Source organism: Passer montanus, unplaced genomic scaffold (assembly GCF_014805655.1).
Source record: "Passer montanus isolate IOZ18808 unplaced genomic scaffold, ASM1480565v1 scaffold81, whole genome shotgun sequence".
NCBI lineage: Eukaryota > Metazoa > Chordata > Aves > Passeriformes > Passeridae > Passer > Passer montanus.
The window spans coordinates 282957-306611 of record NW_024373368.1 but is presented as its reverse complement, the minus strand read 5'-3'; the positions used below and the strand labels follow the sequence as shown (position 1 = coordinate 306611).

Below are 23655 nucleotides of genomic sequence, written 5' to 3'. Positions count from 1 at the left end.
GCAGCCACAGCTTCTCTGGGCAGGGTTTGTGCTGTCCAATGCAGCCTGCTCTTCCCCACTAAAGATTGTCTTAAAATTCCTCAGGGTTCCTCTTCCCAGAGCCCCCTGAATGGGCTCTCCAAGCACTGCCAGCCCCACAGCCCCTACACACATACGGTGCTGTGTTTGCCCTGTTGCCATCCAGCCCTCCTGAAGCTCTTGCAGTGCACTTGCTAAACTGGCTTCCCACAGTGAGCACAGCTCCCAGCAGGGAGCACAGCCTGTCTGAAGCCTCACTCCCAAACCTCATTCCAGCTTTGCACCACCCACGCATAGCTGATGGAGGGAGTCTCACCTCTGCTCTACATCACCAGCTGCTTGTGACTCGTTCACTGCTCTGCTCAACACACTCTGGGCTGGAAGGATGGAGCTTTTCCTCCTTCACTACCCCTTTACCTGTCTGCTCATTGCCTTTCTAGTCCTCTATCAGGTGAAACCTGCATTCAGATTCTTCTGCAAGATGACCTTCTATAAGTTGTGGCTCTTCACCATAAGCATTGGGGTTGCCATCCTCAGTATTCCTCGTGGACGTAACGTGGACAACATGATGTAAGTTGTCTGTGGCTCCCTTCTGCCCTGAGCATTGATAGAGCCCACTCCAGTGCTTTGATTTGGAGGGCCCTGGGGGTGTGCTGTGGTGGGGAGGGATCGGTTTTATATTGATCTGGGGAGATGATAGACTCTGTAATTCAGAGAAGGGGTGTGGGTTTTAATAGTAGCTCGGGGTTGATAAAAAGAATAACAAATTATGGAAAGAAAGGATGTAAAAGGTTCTAAAGAAGGTAATGCAAAAAACCTGGAAGAAATACATATTGCTATTTTTACTAGAGCTCTTTCATCTGATGTTTGGAGCTGTATTTCCCTCTTCCCCATGGCTGAGCACTCTATTACTAACTTGTGTTGAGAAAGCCACTCCAGGCTCTTCCCATTCTCTACTCTGAGCCAGTGCACACCTGAGACATCACCATGGTGCAGTGCTGGCCCCTGCATGGGCACTGGTTCCCATCAGCTCAGTGACAGCCTGGTGTCCCAGGTCTGGCAGTCCCCCTGCCCATCCCATAGCTGCCCATCCTGTCTCTCCAGATTTTATGCAGACTCTCCAAGATGTGGTCTCACCTGGAGGCTGCATGGGCTGTTCAGGAGTGATCAGTAGTGGCAATCAGGAACCTGGGCTGAGCGGGATGAAAAGATGACTCTGCTACATGGCACCACACTGCCTGAACCCTCCTGAAGTGCTGCAGAAGCAGGATTTACTATTCCATTTCATGCTTTAGTGGGAATTCATATCTCCTAACTGAGCATCAGCCTTTTGCTTTGAGAAATTTTGTTCACCTCTTAACTTTGCTGCCTGATTTTTTTTTTTTTGTGTTATTTTAGCAATATCTCTTCAAATAGGACTCCCAGCATTGCAGCCTAATGTCACCTAAATGCAAATCCCTCTTTTTCCACAGCCAGTAGGGTCAGGCACAGGTTTACTGCAGCCCGTATTCCCAACTCAGCAAGGTGGGGAGGGAAGCAGAGTACAAAGGTGTGCTGTGAATCTGAATATTATCTAATATTTGGTTGATCTGTGGAACTTCTGAAGGTGTAGTTGCTGGGTCATTGGTCATGTATGGCTTGAGGGAAACCTGCAAGGTGTATTTGTCTTCTGTAATTAAATAATTAGCTGCAGAGGGACACTAATTGTTCTTCAAGTCATGGGCAAAGCTGTGTCAGTGGGAAACCAGCAGAAGCAGAGTGTGAGGTGGGCTGGTTTGGATGCAAATTTTGGTCCCAAATTTCAACATCTCTTTGGCTAATCTCCACTCCTCTTTTCCAGATTTTTGCGCATATTGACCATACCACTCAAATACATCTTTGGCATTCAGATAGTGGTGAAGGGCAAGGAGAACCTCAGGACCAAGAAACCTTTTGTTCTGGTGCTGAATCACCAGACCTCCCTTGACATCATGGGTATGTGGTGATCCTGCCTCCTGCTCCAGGCAGGCAGAAAGGCAGGGGTGGCTGCTACAGAGCCCTTCACCAGCCAGCCCCAAGCCAGGGCTGGTCTCCAGGGTATCAGAGGCATTTTCAAGCTACATCAGCTTCAACCTCACCAAGGGAATGGGGACAAGGCTCTCAGCTGACCACAGCCCTCTCATGCTGCTCTTCTTAAGTGCCAGTCCTGAGTGGAAGGTCGGGAGACCCCCAAAATTCCCAAGGGATTCTATGAAGCTTCAGGCATGGCACCCCCTAGAGCACAGGGCTGTTGCCCAGAATCTAGAGGGACCCTGAGTGCAGATGATGATTTGTTCTGCCCTTGCTGTCCCCTTGCAGTGATGATGGAGATATTGCCAAGGCGCTGCGTGCCCGTTGCAAAGAAGGAGATCCTGTACATGGGCACATTCGGCCTGGCCTGCTGGCTCGCAGGGGTCATCTTCATCGACCGCAAGAGGAGGGAAGAGTCCATTGGCACCCTGACAGAGGTGGCACACTCCCTGCACAGGGACAACGTGAGTGGGGAGGAGTCCAATGAGGAGCTGCTGGAAAACAGGAATCTGAATGTGGGTGGAAAAAGATCTTTGTCTGTGAGCTGGGCACTGAGCAGAACAGAGTGAGAGCATCACTGTGTTCTGTGCCCATGAATGGAGGTCAGGGGTACAGAGATGAGCCCAAGGGCACCATCCCTCTGCACTGGCTTAGAATTGTGCCTGGAGGTCCTTCCACCCTAATGTCTTCTCCCTCCTGCAGTTGCGTGTCTTGATCTTCCCTGAAGGAACTCGCAACCATGGTGGCTCCATGTTGCCCTTCAAACGTGGGGCCTTCCAGCTGGCTGTGAAAGCACAGGTGAGACCCACCTTTCTTCTGCCCCTGGAGTGCAATTTGCCTCCTGTGGTCCACCAGCAAACCAGGGTACTAGTCCCTGGCTTCCCTATGAATTGCATGTATCTTCAGGAGCACTTGAGGCTTGCAGGTGGCACAGGAGGGGTCTGTTTCAGAAACAGAGAGACAAGTAGAAAACCTTTCTTACAGCTTGGGATAAAAGTGGGGGGACCTTGACAAGAGCCCTGGATCTCCACAGGGAAGTTTCTGCTGAGCTGGCCTCTGTAGATAGTAATTTGACAATCCATTTTTGTTGGCCTAAAAACAGAGATCAAAATACAAAATCCAATGGCGAAAACATGGGGTGATGCAGTTAAATGATCTAAATATTCAAATAATCCTCTGAGTGTCTGCTGTGACACTGATGGTGATAATTATCAACAAGGTGCAGAATTCACCTAAAAACATTGGTTGAATTTTGGAGAAAGGATAAGGAGATGCACATATTCACTGTAGACTGTCTCCCCTCCAGGTCCCCATTATTCCTGTAGTGTTGTCTTCCTACAACAACTTCTGCAACCAGAAGGAGAAGAAATTTACACCAGGTGAGGAGGACCTGGGGCAAAGAATGGTCTGGGTGGTGGTGCAAGCTCAGTCTTTGAAGCCATGACAGGAGTGGACAGGGGACCACATGTAGTATGCAGATGGCACCCAGAAAACAGCCGCTTCTGTCTTCTTGGGAAGAAATGGGATATTTCAGGCATCACTTTTTCCTCTCCCCTTGGATTTCTCACTGCTTGTCAAATACCTGTCCAAGTGAACTTGGAGAAGCAGCAGAGTCCTGGGGAAGGTTCTGCCCCTAACCACCCCTCCCAACTGTCCTTGGATCTACAGGTGCATGGAGAGTTAGGAAACATTTATGGTAACAAAAATTTCTACTGGCCACTGATAAAATTTTAGGGGAAAAAATAACACAGGTCTTGGACTTCAGAAGGAAAATGCAGGAAAAAATGGTACAAATGCCAATAGAAAAAAAGTAATCCATCATGCTTCTTCTCCCTTAGCTGCCACCTAAGTGGACTTAAAATGGACTCCACCTTAAAATGGAGTTCTGCCACTTGCCACTCTTTCCCAGGCCAGCCCTGGCGTTCCCTGAGGAGGGGATCTGCATCTGAAATTCTCATTCCTCCCATTGTTGTGCCTGGGTGTAGTAATTCCCTTGCAGGCAGACACCTGGAAAGAGAAAGTGGTGCAAATGATAAATATGGAATTGCCTGTTTCCAGTCATCTTTCGCCTGCTGGGTTTATTCTCTCCCTGTTCACACACAAAAGTCTTTTGGATCTGGAAGTGTCTCCCCACTTGAGCATCAATAGGACCATGACCAGGGATTCTGCCAGACTGTTCCCTTCCCTTCACATTTGTGCTCTGGGAAATCAGAGAATAACCTCCTGGGGAGGGATCTTGAAAGAAGCTGTACATTTTGCTTTAAACAAGGCCTGGTCTAAAGACAGATGAGTTAGCTTTGTGACCAGTCCAGAAAATGTTGTATTAACTCCAAAGATGGAGATTCCAAGAATTCTCTGAGCTATTTAGGAAAGACTTTTTGCAATTACATGTATATTTGCCTCTATACAACTCCAGTCACCCTGAAAATTCATGGTTAATTCCATGCTCAGCAGATCTCTGAGCCATTTTCCAAATGGCTGTTAAACCATCAGGACCTGAACTGCTGAAGAGAGAACCCTAGTTAGCTTTCCTTGTACTTTCCCACTTTCCCCATCTAGAAGTTTTGCCAGAGCTGATTCTGAAGATGGTGGTCAAGATTGCTACACACCGAGCAGGTCCATGGGTCAGGACAGCTCCCTGTGTCCGCCGTGGTTCTGGGTGTGCTGAGGAGCCTCTCGGAAGCCCAATTCTGTGCCTGGTGTTGGACACTGTCACTCATGGAACGTGTCCGGTGCTTGCTGGAAGTCTGTTCCCAAGAGACCTGAATTTTCAGCACAGCCTTGTAATCACCCTGCTCTTTCAGTAGGAACAAGTGAAATGAGGTAACAGCCTGGCTTTGGGTGTAAGATGTGCAGGCAGGTAACACAGTATCATGGAATCACCGAAGGGTTTAGGTTGGAAGGGACTTGAAGCTCATTTCATTCCACCCTTTACCATGGGCAAGGACATCTTCTATTAGACCAGATTGCTCCAAGCCCCATCCAACATGACAGACCTTTTTCTTTTGTGAAGTTCTTCTCTATGCTTGTTTTGCCTCCTTCCCACAGCTCTGCCGCCGACACTGCTGGATCTCATTCCAGGGACACGTGTTAAGTCATGCAAGAACATTATAACACATCACAGACTCTCCCCAGATCGCCAGGTTCCTATCTGTGCAGGCACTGTCTTGTCTCCACTGGCCCAAAATAGGGAACTCTTGGTGCCAGAACAGAAGTGCATGATGGCAGCTCCCCAGTATGTTCTTCCAGTTTACACCAGTCCATTGCATAGGTGCTTCCCCAGAGAAATCTAACCCACCAGGGAAACCTGGCCACAATTTCTCTCATCCCAAAGTGTGTTTCGAAGTGGGGACCATGCTACATTTGGTATACATAGACAGAGCACCGCCAGTTTGGATGTGTTGTATTAAACATCTTCTCTTTGCCCGTGACCTAGACAGACCCTGTGACCTTTCCACTGTGAAAAAACATCCTGTATGAAACTATATGAAACTCATCCTATATTGCATTGTGTTGGAGGAGAGATTCCCCTCTTTCCATATTTATGATTCGTGTGCTCTCAGTGGACTGGAAAAGCTCAGGTTGGGTTTTTGCTGTGTACATTTAGGATGTGGCTGGACTCCCACCCCACTGGTGTGGGAATGAGAGCATTTCCTTGGTTGGCACGAACCCTCCTGCTGTACCACCTCCGGCTCTTCTATACCACTCATGAGGCTTTTTTCCCTGTCTCACCTTCTTCCAGGAAAGATGATCATCCAGATCCTGCCAGAAGTGGATACGCTGGGCCTGGGCCCAGAAGATGTTGCCAAGCTGACAGAGCAGGTCCGTGACTCCATGCTCTCCACCTACCAGAGGATATCAGGAATGACAAATGGAGCTTCCCATTAGTGATCCCATCTTCCAGCTCCAGCTGTGTGTGCCACAGTGGAGGGGAGGCCATGACAACCACAGGAAGGTCTGGCAGCAGAGACAACTGTGGATTGCAACGCTGACAAACCAGAGACAGGCAAAACATCCACCAAGAAGAGAAGCTTCCAACAGGAATGTTCTTGTGTTCCTCCTAGAGAACTGTGCCACCCAGTGAGACAGACACACAATGGACAGCTGGACATTTCTGTGTAATCATATTGCTGAGAATGTCCCATCAGCTGGATCCCAGGCAGAGCTGGGCCCTTCCTGTGATCATCGCTGCCTGTTTATAACCACCTTTCCCTGTTCAGATCCAACAAGGCAGAGACATTGATCCCAAGCCTGTGACCATGCTGCCTAGGAAGTGGCTGCCTTGGGGTTTGAGGGTTGCCACATTTCCCTGGAATACACTCAGGAGAAGGTGCTGTTTTCTTCCTCTTCCATGGGTAGGATTTGGGAGGTACCTCTGCCATGAGAGACAGAAACCAAGGCAGCTTTGGGAGAGGAGAATTAAAGACCTTACATGTGTCTACAGGGCTTGGTGGTTTCTTTGGCATATTTAGCCTTCCTTTTAAGCTGTGGAAGATTTTACTTTCATGGCTGAGCACATCTTCAAAGTGCAAGAGGGACATGTCTGGGGGCTCAGAAACCAGAGGCAAATCGCAGGAGTATGCTGCCTAATATCCTTGCTATGCCCAGATGGAATCCTCATCCCTGGAACTGTTGAAAAGATGTGTGTATCTGGTGCTTAGGGACATGGTTTAGTGGTTGGCCTGGCTGTGCTAGGTTAATGGACTTGATGATCTTGGAGTGCTTTTTCAACCTTACTGATTCTGCAGTTGTGTGATGATTCTATGATAACCTCATGATTTTTAGCACAACCTTTATATCTTTCAACTCAGACACACTCTAGGAGCTGCAGCTCCTGATTTCTGAGTCCAGCCTTCTGTCTTCTCTATCAGAGGATGCCCACCAGCCACGATGTGATTTGCTTTTTTGTACTGGTATGTTCAGCTATGAACCGTAGCCAAAGACTGTTTTGGACACAGGCCTGACTTACACAGAATCACACATAGATTCACAGAATCATTTAGGTTGGAAATCCTCTAGGATCATCAAGTCCAACCTGTGAATGACCCTAACCTTCTCAACCAGCCCAGAGCACTGAGTGCCACATCCAGTCCTTCCTTGGGCACCTCGAGGGATGGGGACTGTACCACCTCCCTGTGTCCCTTCCAGGGTTTGACCACCCTTTCCAAAAAGAATTTCCTCCTGATGTCCACCCTGAACCTCCCCTGGCCCAGCTGGAGGCCGTTCCCTCTCCTCCTGTCCCTGTTCCCTGGAGCACAGCCCAACCCCCCGGCTGTCCCCTCCTGTCAGGAGCTGTGCAGAGCCACAAGGGCCCCCTGAGCCTCCTTTTCTCCAGGCTGAGCCCCTTCCCAGCTTCCTCAGCTGCTCCTGGGGCTCCAGACCCTTCCCCAGCTCCATCACCTTCTCTGGACATGCTCCAGCCTTTCAATATCTTTCTTGCAGTGAGAAACCCCAGACTGAATGCAGAATTTGAGGTGGGGCCTCAGCTGTGCCAGCACATGGGGACAGGCACTGCCCTGGTCATGCTGGTCAGTGTGTCTGGCACAGCCCAGGGCCATTGGACTTTTGCCCACCTGGGCACACTTGGGCTCTTGTTCAGCCACTGTCAACCAGCTCCCCCAGGCCCTTTTCTGATGGAAAGATTTCCAACCTCTCTTCCCCCAGCCTGTCATTAATGCCAACTGTAGATGAGTGCACAAGGATGTGTTTTATTACTGCCCAGAATACCCAAACCACACAGATTCACTGTAGGATTTAAATAAAACTTTTTCAAGGCTTCAAGATGCAGCTGCCATGCTTCAGTGACTTCAAAGGCTGAAATCTCACTGCTGATTAGAAGCAGCCTAAAGAGCTCCTTCTCTTGTGCAAAACCAGGAGATTGGGAAAGTTTTGGTGAAGATTACATGAATGTGCTAATTTCTGAGCAGGTAAAAGAATAAGGAGTTTGATTTTGCAATGCAAGCATGCCAGCCGGCAGGTTTGACACCCATTCAGGATGGGAAGTCAAAAAAATTGTCATAATTACACTTTTAGAGAGTCAGAAAGCCTCTGATCAATTCTTTAGGGCAACAGAAAATAAAATATCATTGCCCTTTCATCTGAAGACTTACATTACTGGAAGTTTTGTGAAAGAAATTATATCTTTAAAAAAATCTCATTACAGGAAATAAAACAGATTACATAGTCTTGAGCTCCCCTCTGGTAAACCATGTGCTGATGTTCAGTAAACAGCAGCCAGTGGAGCCTGATGTCCAGGCAGGAGTTTCCCAGGAGCAGCTCAGTGTTACCATTAGGGGTTTCCAACGCTGGTCTGATGAGTAGGATTAGAAACTGTCAATAAAGCAAGAAAAAGCTGCTGAGAGGCACAAAGTCTTTCCTGAACACACCATTTTTGTCCACCTTTTTCTCATCCCTATGTCCCCGCACCTCTGAGACACCGTGGTGCTTCCAGCCTTAGAATGAGTGGTTTGGGGAAAATTTCTTGACATTTCAAAAGGTTAAACATTTATTAACTGCTTTTAGCCCTGGAATTTAACTCTCTCTGGGTTACACAAACATTTTGACTTCCCTCAAGCCTGGTGAGAAAAGAGCCACAGGAAGAAGCTCCACACATTTTAGTGACCATAAGAATATGATAAAAAAATAAATGAAAAAAAACTCTGTTGTATAGAGAGCAGGTAAGTTGGGCTCAGGTCATAAAGAATGGGGTGAAGCCACCATAATTTAGCCTTTAAGTGCAAATATCTGTCTTAAACAACAGTGTTTCCCTCAAATAGTTACTCAAACTCCATACAGGAACTGAATGGAGATGCTTTGTGGTCTGTGCCTTGCAGAAGGACAGTGTAGGTGATCCCCAGGTATTGTGATCATCTATAAATGGGTTGTCAGAAGGAAAAATAAACCAGTCCAGTCCATTCTTCAAGTCTCTCTTCTCCCACATAATTTCAGTTGGGAGACCCCTAGTCAAAAGTGTTTCAGTAGGACACTGAGTGTCCATGTCTCTGACAAAGACATTGTTTTACTGTGACACATCATAACCTATGGGTGTGTGAGGACATACAGTGTCAAAACTACTCCAGATATATCTTAAACTGATTTAAAGCTTTGGGGAAGATGAGGAGAGAGCAGGGACTTGGAGCAGCACAGTAAGACTTTGGAGCAGGTTGGCTAATTCTAGTTGCTTTTTCATCAACAACTTTCCTGTCAGAAAAGACTATGGAATAAGGTCTTTAGAGGACACATTCCCAAGGTCCAAAACAGGCTGGATTTTGATGGATTTCCCATCTGCTTGAAAGGAAGAGGCAGGGAATAAGGTATGATGAAAGTGATGGATTGCCTGGAAACCCAGTTAACAGCACCTCTGCCTCAAGTGCTGTCTGAGTGTAGCTAAATGGACAGTCATCATCTCTTTCCACAGAATCACTGTGGAAGCCTTTAGGTGTAGAAGAGACTTTATAGTGCATTTATTATTTTTGACAGATCTTAAACCACTGGTACCTTTTGTGGCACTCTCAGGCTCATCTTTCCAGGATGAGAGGTCAAGCAAGTCAATGTCTTGGCAATCAGTGAAGTCCTCAGGATAAGTGTTGATCTTGAACACATCCCTGGGTATCTTTTTGATATGAGTATTGTCACAGATCACCCTTGACACTGAGATTTTTCTCAATGCTTGCAACTGTTGTGGAGTGAAAACTCCCGGGTTTTCCCACCAGAATCTGCAATGAAATTTTCAGAAGCAGTTTATAATCTCTAGTTACTTGCTGAGATGGGAACCTGACTAAGGTGAGTCTGAATGGTGCTTAATCCACCTTCCCTAGGAACACCTCTTTAGAAAGTGTCTCCGGTGTGGCCAGATCTGCATTCTGACAGTGCTGAGGGCCTGTCTCTTCCACACAGCATCAGCAGACTGCTGGGATGCAGGGATTTATGCCCTGAGAGCAAAAGTCACCTCAGGCAGACGCCACAGCAGATCTCCCATGATCTGGAGGTGGTACTCCTCAACCACATTAATCTAGAGGAACAGGCTGAAAAAAACAGTCCTTTGGCCATGGGCTAAAATGAAGGGATGAGCCTTGCTGGGAGCACTCACTGGAGTGCTGTAAATGGGTTGGCTTAGTGTGTCACAGGAAATGTCAGCATTTCCCCCCTGAAAAATGCCACAGGGAATGTATCTCTCACCTGTCCCCATCACGCAGGTTCCTGAACTGGGTGCCAATAATGCAGGACAGGAGGGGCCCAACTCTGCCCTGGGGAACCACAGGCTCTGCAACTGCCCCAATCCAGAGGTCAATATTGTACGGTGTCCCATACACATTCATGAACTTCTTGGCCAGTTTGGGATTGCCCAGCACATCAGATAATTCTTCTACAGTCTGGGGTTGGGAGAGCCCACAGAAGCCCCTCCAGGCATTGTAACCTGCAAAAGCAGGAGCAGCAGATGACCAGGACCCACTACCCCATCTCCACAGCGTCTTTCTTGGCCCATGAGAACTGCCTGCTTCTTCTCATGGTATTAAAGGATCTGGAAGGCACTATTGTCTGGGCAGTCCCAACAAATGTCACTTTTTCCAAGGTCCTTCTCATATGTACACTAAACAAACAGTTTGGGTTGTCTTTGTGACTACACCTTATCGTGTTGGTTAAATCTTTCTACTGCTTTTCTACTGCTGTGGGTGAATGCATCAGTCCTTGCAGCTTTGGGAGGCAAAATTTCTAGGATCAAATTCTTAGAAAAAAGAAAATTTGTTTGTGTTTAATCCAAGAGCACCCATTTTTTTCTAGCACCTAGGGCAGTCCCACCTGTGGGTGCAAGTCACTTCTGCTATCTACTCTGGCTTGTCTGGGACACAAGACAAGATTGATGGGCAAATAACAAAGCCCAGGGGATGTGGCCAAGCCCATGTGAAAGCTTAATTTGGTCACTTGTGTCTCTACCTTCTGTACCACACATCCTCTCTCTTTACAATACACCACTGTCTCTCACCCACTTTCTTACATTATCCCAAATATCATCTTTAATTTCTAAGCCTTTTGTTCTTGTCATACATGTCTCACAAAAAGATTTTTACCATACAGAAACCTCTTATTCCCTGAGCTTGACTGTCTGTCCATCCTTCACCCTCAAACCACGGTACTGGTTCTTCCCATTAGTATAGAAAAAGCACATGGACTAAGCAGCAGAAAGAAAAAAATACCTTATTCACAGGAGGTGTGGACTTGTGTCTCCTTACCTGGAAGGCCATGGTCTCTTCCTCGTTGCATGTTCATGGCTCCTAGATCCAGACCCATCACCTCTGTCTGTTCAAAGAGGTGGTTCTGGAGCTCCTCAATGAGCAGCTGGTTCTGTTTCATGAGTTTTGCATGATCCACAATCATGCCCCGGATCAGGGGGTCGATGCCTCCTGCAGCCATTGAAAATCAAGGGAAGATTTTTTGTGCCAAGGTGCAGCTTTGATGGTCCCTTTCATGCAGCTGAAGCAGTCTACTGTGGGCTGGGTGGGGTTTTCATCTTCATGTTTTCATTTCACCATGTGTGTATGGAATCATAGAATCACAGAGCGTTTTGGGTTGGAAAGGACCTTAAAGCCCCTCTCATACCACCCCTTGCCATGGGCAGGGACATCTTCCACTGTCTGAGGTTGCTCCAAGCCCCGTCCAGTCTGGCCCTGGACACTTCCAGGGCTGGGACAGCCACAGCTGCTCTGGGCACCCTGTGCTGGGGCCTGCCCACCCTCACAGTGGTGCCTGTATGAAACTGTACATGTCTGCAGGTGCCAGTAAATAAAGCCTCACATAGTAACTAAGTTCCTTATCCCTCCCCATCCCTTAGCTTTTCCTTCCACTTGCTGTGGAACCCCTAAATCCACTTGCTGTCCACCAGTCCCTTTCCAAGTCTGCTCCTCAGCCTGCCAGGCTCCATTATGTCCTGGTGCTTGGGGATCTGTCCAAGGTTTTAGGTTTTGCAATGGATTTTGCTTATAATTCACTATTAATTGACAGACAGTTATTAAAACATTAATGTGGTGATAGCATTAATTCATGTCTGACTGTCCACATCTTTTTCACAGCAATTAAGGAGACAGTATGAGCAAAACACAGGAAAATTGGCTGCACAACTGTAATTATATTTCTCATAAGTAGTTAATCCATTTTGGAAGAGATATTTGTCTTCCTCAGAAAGACCTATCTGAGATCTCAGCTGTGTAATAGCAGGACCCCATAACTCCAGTTAGAGTTAGGAAGAGGGATGGGCACCTCTAGGAAGGAATGATGCTGCTTTAGCTCAGTTAAACTGGATGCATCACCGTGTGTCCATGTCCCCTGAGTATAGGGGGATACAAGAGCTTTGTTTGACATAGACTTTGGTGGATTGACATTAGGCACAGGGAGTCTCCTGCCTCCTGGAGCAGCAGGAGCAACTGCACCAGCTGAGTGGATGTGGAACACCCCACTGTCAAGTCTTGCTGAGCTGGGAGGTGTCCAAGGAATGACTGAACATGCTGCTCAGTGCTCTGGCCTGTGTGATAAGGTGGGGGTCACAGGTTGGACTTGATGGTCCTGTGAATCTTTTCCAGCCTAAATGATTCTGGGATTCTGTAATTCCATGTGCCTGACCAGCTGATCTCCACCCCAGGACCAGACCAGGATCTCTGCTCCATATTCTTACCTTCCATTATAATTCTCCATGGAGCACAAAAGGTCAGATGCAGAGGGACATGAGAGGAGGAACACAAAGGCTGAAAGCTCTCATTCAAACGGGACACAAAAGGCTGCACTGATGTGTGGCCGAATCGGAAAGCCAGGGAGAAAACATTTGAGGCCCTTGGATCCACCTTTTCATTGTAACCACTGTACAAAGGGATCCACTTGCTGGTCTCCTCAGCCAGCAGGAGTGGGAGGTAATCTCTGTATGTTATGATCTGAAAAAGCACAAGAGCACAGGAATTTACCAGCAGCTGCAACAGAAATGGCATCAGAAGTCAAGTGCAGAGAATGAACGTGGACTCTGTGCAGCAGAATTCATTAAAATCTTCAGAAAAAAAGAGCTGTAGCAATGGAATAAGTTTGGCATAATAGATTTAAATTATTTTAAAAGGTTAAATTATTTTATCTAATAATTAATTTATATATGAATATAATAAATAATTGATGAATTAGTAGCATGATGCATAAAAAAGATCTGGATATCCATGCTGTCTCTATCCTCATTCATAATTTCCTACTCCCACAAATAACTCCACTGATTTGGCAAAACATTTTCCTCCTTTTGCCTGAAGGAAAAAACATTTCTAAGTGTAATATAATGATAATATAGCGATAAACAGTGAACAGTAATCAGTACCTGGTTTATGGCAATCACAATCTTTCGACTCTCCTGGTAAAGCTTTTCCCCATCCCAGTGGGGATTTAATTTCCTCAGCTCAGTAGCCAGGCGATTGTGCTCTCGGACAAAGAGAGTGTGCATTGCAGAGAGTCCCAGGTTTTCTGTCACCCGTTTGTCACCTAAAATGAAAATATTTTATGAATTTAGTACATTGCTTTCAATTTCAGAGGCAGGTTTTTGTGTTAGGACAGACAAGTAACAAGTGGAGATGCTCCTGGCAATAATGCTGTGGCTACCCCATCCCTGGAAGTGCACAAGGCCCGGCTGGATGGGGCTTGGAGCAACCTGGTCTAGTGGAAGGTGTCTCTGCCCATGACAGGGTGTGGAACAGGATGATTTTTAAATTCTCTTCAAGCCAAACCCTTCTGTGATTCTATGAAAACTGGAGGGCACCCACTGAAAACTCTCTGTGAGACGATGGAAGAAGCACTAAGCATCTCCTCACTCAGTAAGGAGCCCTTCTCACAGGCAGAGAATGAGGAAATGAGAGCACTCTGTACCCTTATGATTGATTTTGCAAGTTTCGCATTCATAATGGTTTTTTTTAATGTTATGCCTGTGATGGATCACTTCAAAATTGAATAAGTTCTGTGTTTGTCTTCAGTTTGTTTAAATTTCATACAAATGTCTAGACTTTTCTTCTGAGGTAGGGTGGGTTAGTTAATTAATCAATTAACTAGATTTCTTAAGAGCACTTAACTGTTAGTCTTGATTGGGTTGAAAACTGAATCATAGAATCACAGAATGTAAGGGACTTTAAAGCCCATCCCATTTCAACCTTCTACTATCCCAGGTTGCTCCAAGCCCCATTCAGCTTCACCCTGGACACTTCCAGGGATGGGGCAGCCACAGCTTCTCTGGGCAACCTTTGCCAAGGCTTCACCACTCTCACAGGGAAGAATTTCTTCTGTGTATCTAGTTTAATCTACTCTCTTTCAATGTGAAGCCATTCCCCCTTGTTCTCCCACGACAGTTACTAATGCAGTCGCTCTCCAGGCTCCCTGTAGTCCCTCCAGATCCTGGCAGGTGCTGTGAGGTCTCCACACAACCCATTCTTCTCCAGGCTGAACAGCCTCAACTTTCTCAATCTGACAACTGGCATTCAAGTAATGAATGGTGAATTCTAGATAGAAGAAAATAAGCTCCAGAGAAGTTTTAAGCATTGGTGGCTATTCTATTGAAAATTTCTCATGTTTTCAAAAAGACTTTATAAAGGAAGAACAATTTGCTGTAATTTTTTTGGAAGTTAAAATAATTTTTATGTTTATTAATCGATTATTGCTTGATTATTTTTATTTTCTAACTGGAGGGAGGATTCCCTGTCTTTCACCTTACGTAGTCAGGTCTTGAAGTGCCTCATTCAAATATCACGAAATCACTGAATATCCTCTGTGGAAGAGACCTACAAGGATCCTATACAGAGATATTTGTCCCTTTTTGACTTTACAACCCACTGAAAACCCCCCAGCTGCACCTTACCTGCTTTAAAACAGGGGATGTTGGCACTCCTGTTGGTGAGAACACAAACACTGTGTGTCGTGTTCTCGAAGGGCAGCAATTCCAGCCCCGCGTCCAAGAAGTCCTGGTTCACGGCCATCAAGCCCAGCTGGCTGGTGAGGTTTCTCAGGCTCCTGGCCAGGGCGCGGTCGCTGCCGTACACGGTGCTGGCGTCGATGAAGGACGTGGCGGCGTTGAGCTGCTCCCGCCGGAAGGTCCCGGGGCTGCACGCCGAGGCTGACTGCACGAACGGCATGCAGGTGTCGGAGTTCCGCACCCGCGGGTCGTCAGGGGGGAACTAAAGCAAATGAGCCAAGTGATGCCTCAGAAAGCCCCGTGGTTTTATTTTGCTGCTGTAAGAGAGTGTGGCGTGGGCGAGAGTCAGGGTACCTTAATAGGGAAGCAGGGGGGCTTGAAGGCACAGCTGGTGTGGCACTGGAGCTCCAGGCTGGCTCCTTCCCCACTGGCAGGGGCCAAGTCTATGTCGTGGTTCACCCACTGGCCCCAGTGCATGAAGACCAGCGAGAGCTGCTGATCTGCAGTGACATTCTTGTTGGCTGTGTGAGCAATTTCATTGGATACTTTTCGAACCTGCAGAAAACCAAAATGAAAATGCGACTGTCTCTGCCACGGTGGAGCGGTTGCCTCTCACTTGAACTCCCACTGCGACATCTTGGAATCACAGAATCATGAAAGTTAGAAAAGACCTCCGAGATCATCAACCTTCAACCGAGTATCCTCATTCCCTATAAACCATATTGAGAATTGCCACATCTACCTATTTTTGAACACTTTCAGGGATTGACTTCTCTGTTGCTCTGGAAATCCTGCTCCAATTCTTAACCACTATGTCATTGAAGATATTTTTCCTAATATCCTAAACCTCCTCTAATACAATTTGAAGCTATTTCCTCTTGTCCTGTCATTTGTTCCCTCGGAAAAGAGGCCAACCCCTACCTACTCCTTTCAGGTAGCTGTAGATCATGCACAAGGTTATCTTAGACAAATTACTAAGAGTTATGGCATTACACAGCTCCATGTCATTTCTCAGCTCCATCCAATCAGGTGTAGAAGTAGACTACACAGTCCTTCAGCCAAACCTGGCTTCATGGAAAGCCTGTTCCAGCTGAAACTTGTTTGTGAACACCAGAAAGTCAAGAACATGGCTGAGGAACTCACAAGCCTTGTGGCTTGTACAAAGCTCCTGGTGTCCTTGAGCACTGACTGCAGCAATCCTTGGGATGTACACTTTGAAAACTGCTTAGGAAAGCCTCTACAACATTTTTCTCCTGTCTTTCTCCAACAAAAAATATTAACCTGAGAAATAACTCAGTTGTGGAAAAGTAGCCTGAGATCAAAGATCAAGCAATTTACACTTTAGATGTTGCCACTGCTTCCTTCCTGATGGGTGCATTGAGGGCAGTGTCCTTACTCATGGCTGGATTAGGATAACAACTCTCACCAGTGGGAGTGGGAATCCATTGTAGCGCTTTCCTTCACTTGCTCCTCTGGGAACAGACATTCCATCTTCATATACAGCTGGGAGCCAGCGTGTGAAGGCATGGTTAGACGACCCCAGGTGGGAGTGATTTCTGCAGCATCACCAGAAAAACAACCTCTGTTATTTTTTCAAACATCAGCAGCCTTGTACAGACCAACATTTCACAGCCCTTTATTCCATGTCTGAACACTCTGGTAACAGGGATGAGACTGGAAAAACACAAGAAGCGAATTATACCAAGGTTATAACTATGGAGAAAAATTAACATTTTTAAAAAAGGTATCTTGTGTCACTCTATTAATTTTACCTGTCAATTAAACCTACATTAATTTTATTTCACATTTAAATCTCTCTATCACCTCTGTCTTTACTTCCGTCTCAAAATCCAACTCACGGCAGGGCAATTAGCATGTTGAGGGTGGCCATGTCTTGTCCAGCTGGGGGCTGGTAGCTTCCAAGGATGAAGATTCTCCATCTGTGTGGGGATCTGTGCCGAGGCTGCCCCTTGGGGAAGTTTTTACACAGACCCTCTCAGCCTGTGGTGTGGCCTTGCACCGCTCCAAAATGTTTTAATTGCTGAAGTCAGCATTTTGGTTCAGAGGGAAAATAATTCTGATTGAGCCAATGATCTGTGGCCCTGTGGCCACAAAACTCAGGCAATGTCTGAGTGATGTGGCACTCAGGGTTCTGGTCTGGTTGATAAAGTGGGGATGAGTCAAAGGTTAGACTTGATGGTCTTGGAGGTCTTTTCCAACTTAAATGATTCTGTGATTCTGCACTGGAAAAGGAGAGAAGTACCCAGTGCTCACAGCAGTGTGCTGTGAAATAAGAGCATGTCCTAGGAAAATCACTGTGCCAGAGCCGAAGCAATTCCATCAAATATTAAGGACTCAGAACCACCAGGGTCTTGTTCTGATTGTCATTACTGTCCTTGCAGGCAAACTATTCTCGTGGTGTGCACCTCAAGCTGAGTAAGATCCTTGGGAAAATATTAACACCACAGGGATCTCTCAAGCCTCCCTCCATCTCTCTGACAGCCCAACAAGGTCAAGGACAACCCTACCCTGAGCCTCAAATCAGCATGGACACAAAATCCCACAACAGGTCAGGCTGGAACAGACCACACTGGAGCCACCTGGTCCCATGTCCCTGCTCAGGTAGGGTCATCTCAGCCCTCATGGCATAGGACTGTGTTCAGATAGTTCTGGAATATCCCCAGTGAAAGAGACTCCACACCCTTCCTGGGCAGACAGACAGTGCTGTCCTTGTGGGGCTGGAGGCCCTGGAGTCCAGGGGAACAGACTGGAAAACCCCAGTGAGTGTGAGCTCCCTGCACACTGCTGCAGAGCTGTGCTATGTCATCACAGCTGGCACATCTGTTTCATGCCAGGTGCACATTGGATGCAAGTCCCATTCAGATTTCAGGTCTGGCACTGACACAGCAGGACAAGGAGCCTTGACTGTCACTGTCAGCATAGGAATTTGGTTATTTTCTGGTAAAAAAAAATAAAATTAAAAGCACAAAAGGAAATAAATGTTTGGTGTGAGCCTTGAACTTGGAGGGAAACTATGTGCAAAAAAACTTGAAGAACAAATTTTCTCAGATAAAGGATGTACAATACACAAAGTTGGAAGAACCAAGAATTAAAGTCTTATTTAATTCCCACCCTTACTCATAACAGAGATATATCAACAGCTGAATATTATCATCTGAATCACCCGGGGAAATTAGTATTTTCCCTGTGGAAGAGTGGAGGCATGATTTCCTGTAGCCTCCAGCAAAATGAGAGGCTGAGTCACAGCCTCAAAATTTCCTCAACTTCTTACCTACCCCCACCCCAAGATCCTTTCCTTCATCCAAAGCAGCACATAAAGGCCAGTGGGCGCAAATCTGAGATTTTTAAGAAGTTACATCTTTTTCCTGACAGGCACAGGTAGAAATCAATCCTCTGTTATGGGCTCATTAAATTGAGTATTTCACTCTTCTTGCCCTTTTGAAAGGCACTTTCACAATCATCTACCCTGGGTCAGAATAAAGAGACTCGCCTTGTCCACACACACATCCTACCTGTTGTTGCACTCCCCAGTAATGGTCCGGTAAAAGTCCCTCTCTGGGCATTTAATGGAACGAGTCTGATAGTCACAGCCAGTGCCCTTGGAAATCATCTCCTTCTGTCTCCTGCTTAGCAGGTCTGCAAGAGAAACCCTGTAAAGTAACATCCGATCCTACTCTTCTTTTGTTGTTTTAGCTTCTCGGTGTTCTAGGTCAACATTTCAGCCAACTGAATTGGAGCTGTGGATATAAAACATCTGGATTGGAATTGTTAATTTGGTGCCTAAACCCTTTTGTGGATCAGCCTTCCCCTCTGGACTAAGGAAACTGGGTGGGCATAAAGCAATTTTCCAGAGGAATGTGGAGAGCATCATCACCAGGAAGGTTTTCCCCACCTGGGAACAAAATGATGAGGTTGCAGACTGGTACAACCCAGGTGTGCAGAGCAGAAGTGGAAGATGGAGGGTTTTCAATGATCACAGACTCCAGTGGGCTTTGCCCCAGGTTTGTCACAGGTATTGTTTAGCTGTTTTTACAATAATGGGAGAGATGCACTCTCAAAGATGAATAAAACACCTGGGAGTCTTCAGGTCTGTCTCTGAGAAACCTTCCAATCTATTCCCCTGTTGGCGGAAGGGTTTTATCCCTGGTTATTTGGGTCATGGCAGAGCTGATCTCTGCCACCTGCTGTGGCACATTTCCTGCTCTTTGCTCTTTGTAAGACATTTTGGTCTAAATCACATTACCTGTGACATTGAAACTCTGTTCCCCAGAGAGATGCAGCTTCCTTTTGAGGAGTTTCAAAGTAGTTTCCAAGTAATCAGCAGCACGGACTGCAGATCTGGTTCTTCCTATGGGGTCCTTTAGGTGCTTCAGGAAATCCATCGGGTTAACAATCTTTTCCTCCAATTTTCTCTTTAAGCTGAAAGAAGAGTTCCATGAAGCACCTTCTCTGAAATCAGAGCTCCTCTGTCATGCTGGACTGGGTGTAATTAGCTGTGACACCACTGCAGGGTCACACTCAGGCCCTGCCCAGTAGGACCAGCTATCTGCACATTAGCATGTCAGCTCAGAATGGTTTTGGCAAATAAAGCACTGTAATCCCCTGCTTCAAGTTTTCAGTCACACTTCCTTGTCACAATAAACTTTGTTCTATCATGTGGAAATCCAGATCAATGAACTGTGACTGGATAAAATTTTACATGTATTATGTTACAAGGTGTATTCTGTGAACAGAGGGAAAACCTCACTCCTGTTCCATCTCTTTCTGGTCTCAAGGCTCTGTCTTGCTACTTCTGTAGGATGAGTGGAGAAAGACTCCTTCCCAAGTCATCCCACTGCCTGGAACCAGCCTTTTGCGACAATCACAGAGAATACCTGGGGTTTGACTTCCACTGACACCGATCTGGGACAGGATGTCCATCTGCACAACTCCAGTCCTTCTGGAGAGGGGCAGAACTCCTGCTGCCAGGAGAGGACTCACACGTGTCCAGCATGTGTGGACCATTATGGATCAGTGAGAGGTGCTCACAGCAGTGTAGGTGAGGAAACAATACTTGGAGGTCATGGTTGGTGGTTCTGGGACCAGAATCCAGCCAAACTGGGCAAAATGATCCCTCCAGCCATGACAAAAAGAGCCCTGGTGCTAAGTCTTCTCCATAATCAATATGCATTGAAAAACAGAAAAAAACACACATATATTTAATCTTATTATCTTAAAATATTGGGGCTGTCATGCAGGAAGAACTCACCTTTTTCGGGCCTGTAAATATGCAGTGTCTACCAACTGCCTGGCCTCAGTAATGATGCTTAGGAGAGATGAATCTGACAGCACCTCTGAGACCTCTGCTCAACAAAATAAAAGAAGAAAAAGCAGAAATTTAGGATACTCAATTATACACTAAAAGCTTTGTTCTCAACTAAACCATGTCCCCAAGCTGCCACATACACTTTATTTTTTTTATATTTTCAAGGATGGTGACTCCATCACTGCTGTGGGAAGCCTGTTTCAATGCTTCCCAATCCTTTCCATGAAAAAATTTCCCCAATATCCAATCTAAACCTCTGGCACAATTTGATACCATTTCCTCTCCTCTTGTTCCTGTTCCCTGGGAGCACAGCCTGACCCCCCGGCTGTCCCCTCCTGTCAGGAGTTGTGCAGAGCCACAGAGCCTTTTCTCCAGGCTGAGAAAAGGAGCTTTCTCAGCCCCCTCAGCTGCTCCTGGGACCTTTCCCCAGGGAAAGTGCACAGAAGAAGTCAAAGATAGTCTCTGCCCCAAGTTTCCTGTCATAAAAGGATGATTTGCTCAGATGGGCTGTTGGTTAAATAGGGAGTTTCCTTAGGCAAATCTCTCAGGTATCAACTTCATTTTTAGTGGATCAATCTACAGGATATTTCAATTTTTTATTGGAGATGTGTCTAATTAGGAACTCTGTCTGACTTTTGATTCACACCCTTTCCAGTACAGCAGCAGCCAAAGGATGAACAGGAACCTACTATTCCCTGAGGAGCCCATTGCTCCAACTGCGCAGAGAGTGATGAGGGATCCCAGGAGAGTCATCCTTGGATTTTTGCCTAGGGAGAAATGCAACATAAATCCTCAATGAGCAGGGCTTCACTGAGGGGTCAGAACAGATTGACTTGTTTGGTTTCAATATCTCTTCCAGGATGCAGGAATAAAATCGAGCTGCCCTCTGTCCAGGTCTGTCAGTGGGATTCAAGATGGGGTCGTGGCTCTAGGTGTTGGCAGGACACAGGGACACCTCTGAGATGTGGAACCCTCAGCAAACTGGGCTGAGTAGCTGCCAAGGAATAGGCAGTCAGGTACAGTCCAGCCTCAATGGTGGAGGATGTTGGGAAGGTGAGTTGGAAGAGGGAGGTGTCCTGGGGTCCTGCCTTTGGCAATGTCCGCAAGCAGCTGGTGGAAAGGAGCCTGACCCCACACATCCCTCTCTGCCCCCTCCGTCTTGATGCTGAACAAAACAAGCTGCCCGGTCTATCATCACTTCCAACCACCCCTGCCAGTCCTCCTGCTGCTCCATGAAATTTGGCTTTATTCCTGTTTCACATTAACAGCAGAAATGTGTATGATCTGTTCCACCCATATCTCCCACTGTGGCACGACACCTTCCCTTCCCTGAATGGAGATTTTTAGCCCAAAGGTTGTAACTAGATTTATTTTAAGTAATTTAGTCAACTTTTAAATTGTTTAGAGAAGGACAGAGACAAAATTTGGAAGAACTAACAGATTTCTCACAGTGGGAGAGGTTACCTTACATTTGCAATCCATGAAAATTCTTGGACCACGCTCCTGGGGATTGAAAGCTGTTTATTCCTAGCAATCATATATTGCAAGAATTTTCTGCATGAGAAATAAATCAGGCAGTCTTTGCTCACTTCTCACAATAAATTAAATACACATCAGGGGAGAAGGAGGAAGGAAGCACCACCAGGTCCCAGCACTCTGCTCTGCCTCCCATTTCCTTGGGTTCACCTGTGGAATGCACCAATATCCACACCAGAAATATCAAATGCAGATAGAGAATGAAAATTCATGGATCTTACCTGCCATCTCTGCAGCACTGGCAGGGCTGGGAGAGAAGTCAGTTCTTTATACACCTGCACCAGGGCAGAAATTCGCCCGGTCTAAAATGGGTGTGGCCAAAAAACTGGGACCAGACTGAGCCAAGAGGAAATATCTGCTGGTTTGCTTTCCTGGAATGATCTAGAAAGTGTACACTTCTCCATTCCTTCTGACTTCCTTCTTGAAAAATCGGTTTAAAAAGGAATGAAGACACATATTTCTTTCCTGCAAGTGAAAGAGGTCAGCTTAACTCTATGATGGTTACAGATCATGGTGGAATTTGGCTTCTCTTTCCTGGTTGGTTGACATCTGTGAAGGTTTGGGAAGCCAGAAATGGATCATTTTGCCAATGCATTTGTGGAGTGTCCTGAGGTCCATATACAGCATGTGTGAATGGTGGGTCTGCCACTATTTGTGTCCAGTCAAAACAAAGCTGTGTCCCATCAGGGATTTGGAAATTCCTATAAAATAATTGCTGATTATTTGGGATGACACAGACTGGACAAGGAATGAGGTAGTAGTACAGAGCAGGGTCAAGCTGTCTCCAGCAAAATCACATGGACAGAAATATGTACAACCCCAATGTTATAGCTGTGTCAATACCTAGAAAGGAACAAAGTTTTGGGCGAAGTGATATAATTAATTTCAGTATGAATTATGACAGAGGGTTAGGAGGAAATTCTTCCCTGTGAGGGTGGTGAGGCCCTGGCACAGGGTGCCCAGAGCAGCTGGGGCTGCCCCTGGATCCCTGGCAGTGCCCAAGGCCAGGCTGGATGGGCTTGGAGCAGCCTGAGATAGCAGAAGATGTCCCTGCCATGGCAGGGGGTAGAATGGGAGGAACTTTAGGGTTGCTTCCAACAGAAATCATTCCATGATTCCATGATATGCAGGAGGGAAAAGGACAGAACTTCAGTGGACCAAGGCTGTAGAAATAAATTAATCCTTTGAACATTGATAACACTGATAACAAAACACAATAGTGAATTTTCTTGCCATCAATCAGCCTTTTAAACCTCCCAGGATTAGGGAGCCAAACCTTCCTGCTGTTCAAATATTTTCACAGCTCTTATTAAACCAAAATAAATAAAAGAAAAGCCTATATGATAAAGGAAACTGCTACCAAAAAATATGTTGTTTTAAATCTGTCGGGGGGGAAAAAAAAAAAGGATGTGTGAAGGCCAGGTTTTCAGAAACTGAAAATGCAAAGCCAATATTTCTCCCCTAAAGAGAAGTTTGAATCCAAAGCAGGGGGCCCCCAACACTTGAGGGACTCTGATCATCCTACCAGGTGCTCCGCTTATCTATCCAGATTTCCTTGCAAAATGTGCATAGGCAGAAGTCCAGGTACCTTCTGGGTGGCTTTGCTCCTATTTTGGTGTTTGTGACAAGTATCTTTGCCATTAGTGACTCTTAAGGAAACTTCCCCGTCTATCCAGGAGCCACCTTGGCAGTCCCAGTGGCACCACCAGAGCTGGGACCAAGGCCTTGTCCCAGCAGGGGCAACAGGGACCTGTGCACAGCCAGGTGAAGGACACCCAGAGACACGGCTGGAGCCAGTGACTCCAGACTT

General features: G+C 46.4%; 2 protein-coding genes across 3 annotated transcripts; one reads left to right on the top strand and one right to left on the bottom strand.

Annotated features, from left to right (window-relative positions):
• Window positions 1-318: 318 nt before the first annotated feature.
• LOC120513461 (1-acyl-sn-glycerol-3-phosphate acyltransferase alpha-like) lies at window positions 319-5955 on the top strand. The gene is given in 7 exon segments (XM_039732930.1): window positions 319-357; window positions 359-588; window positions 1859-1992; window positions 2356-2531; window positions 2770-2865; window positions 3374-3446; window positions 5810-5955. Coding segments are annotated over 7 exon segments (894 nt in total).
• A 1922-nt stretch (window positions 5956-7877) lies between these two features.
• LOC120513449 (myeloperoxidase-like) lies at window positions 7878-22294 on the bottom strand. Of its 2 annotated transcripts, XM_039732913.1 has the most exons (14): window positions 22067-22294; window positions 20999-21076; window positions 20253-20346; window positions 19248-19423; window positions 18517-18640; window positions 16410-16539; window positions 15338-15538; window positions 14930-15245; window positions 13409-13569; window positions 12734-12986; window positions 11298-11468; window positions 10246-10483; window positions 9565-9782; window positions 7878-8397 (listed from the first exon to the last, which is right to left on the bottom strand). In XM_039732913.1, the coding sequence occupies exons 1-14, from the start codon at window positions 22071-22073 to the stop codon at window positions 8357-8359; spliced, it is 2208 nt and encodes a 735-aa protein (XP_039588847.1). In that variant the 5' UTR covers window positions 22074-22294; the 3' UTR covers window positions 7878-8356. The 2 variants fall into 2 exon arrangements, with proteins under 2 accessions (XP_039588847.1, XP_039588846.1); XM_039732912.1 differs by lacking the exon at window positions 22067-22294 and having other exon boundaries at window positions 20999-21553.
• Window positions 22295-23655: the final 1361 nt, after the last annotated feature.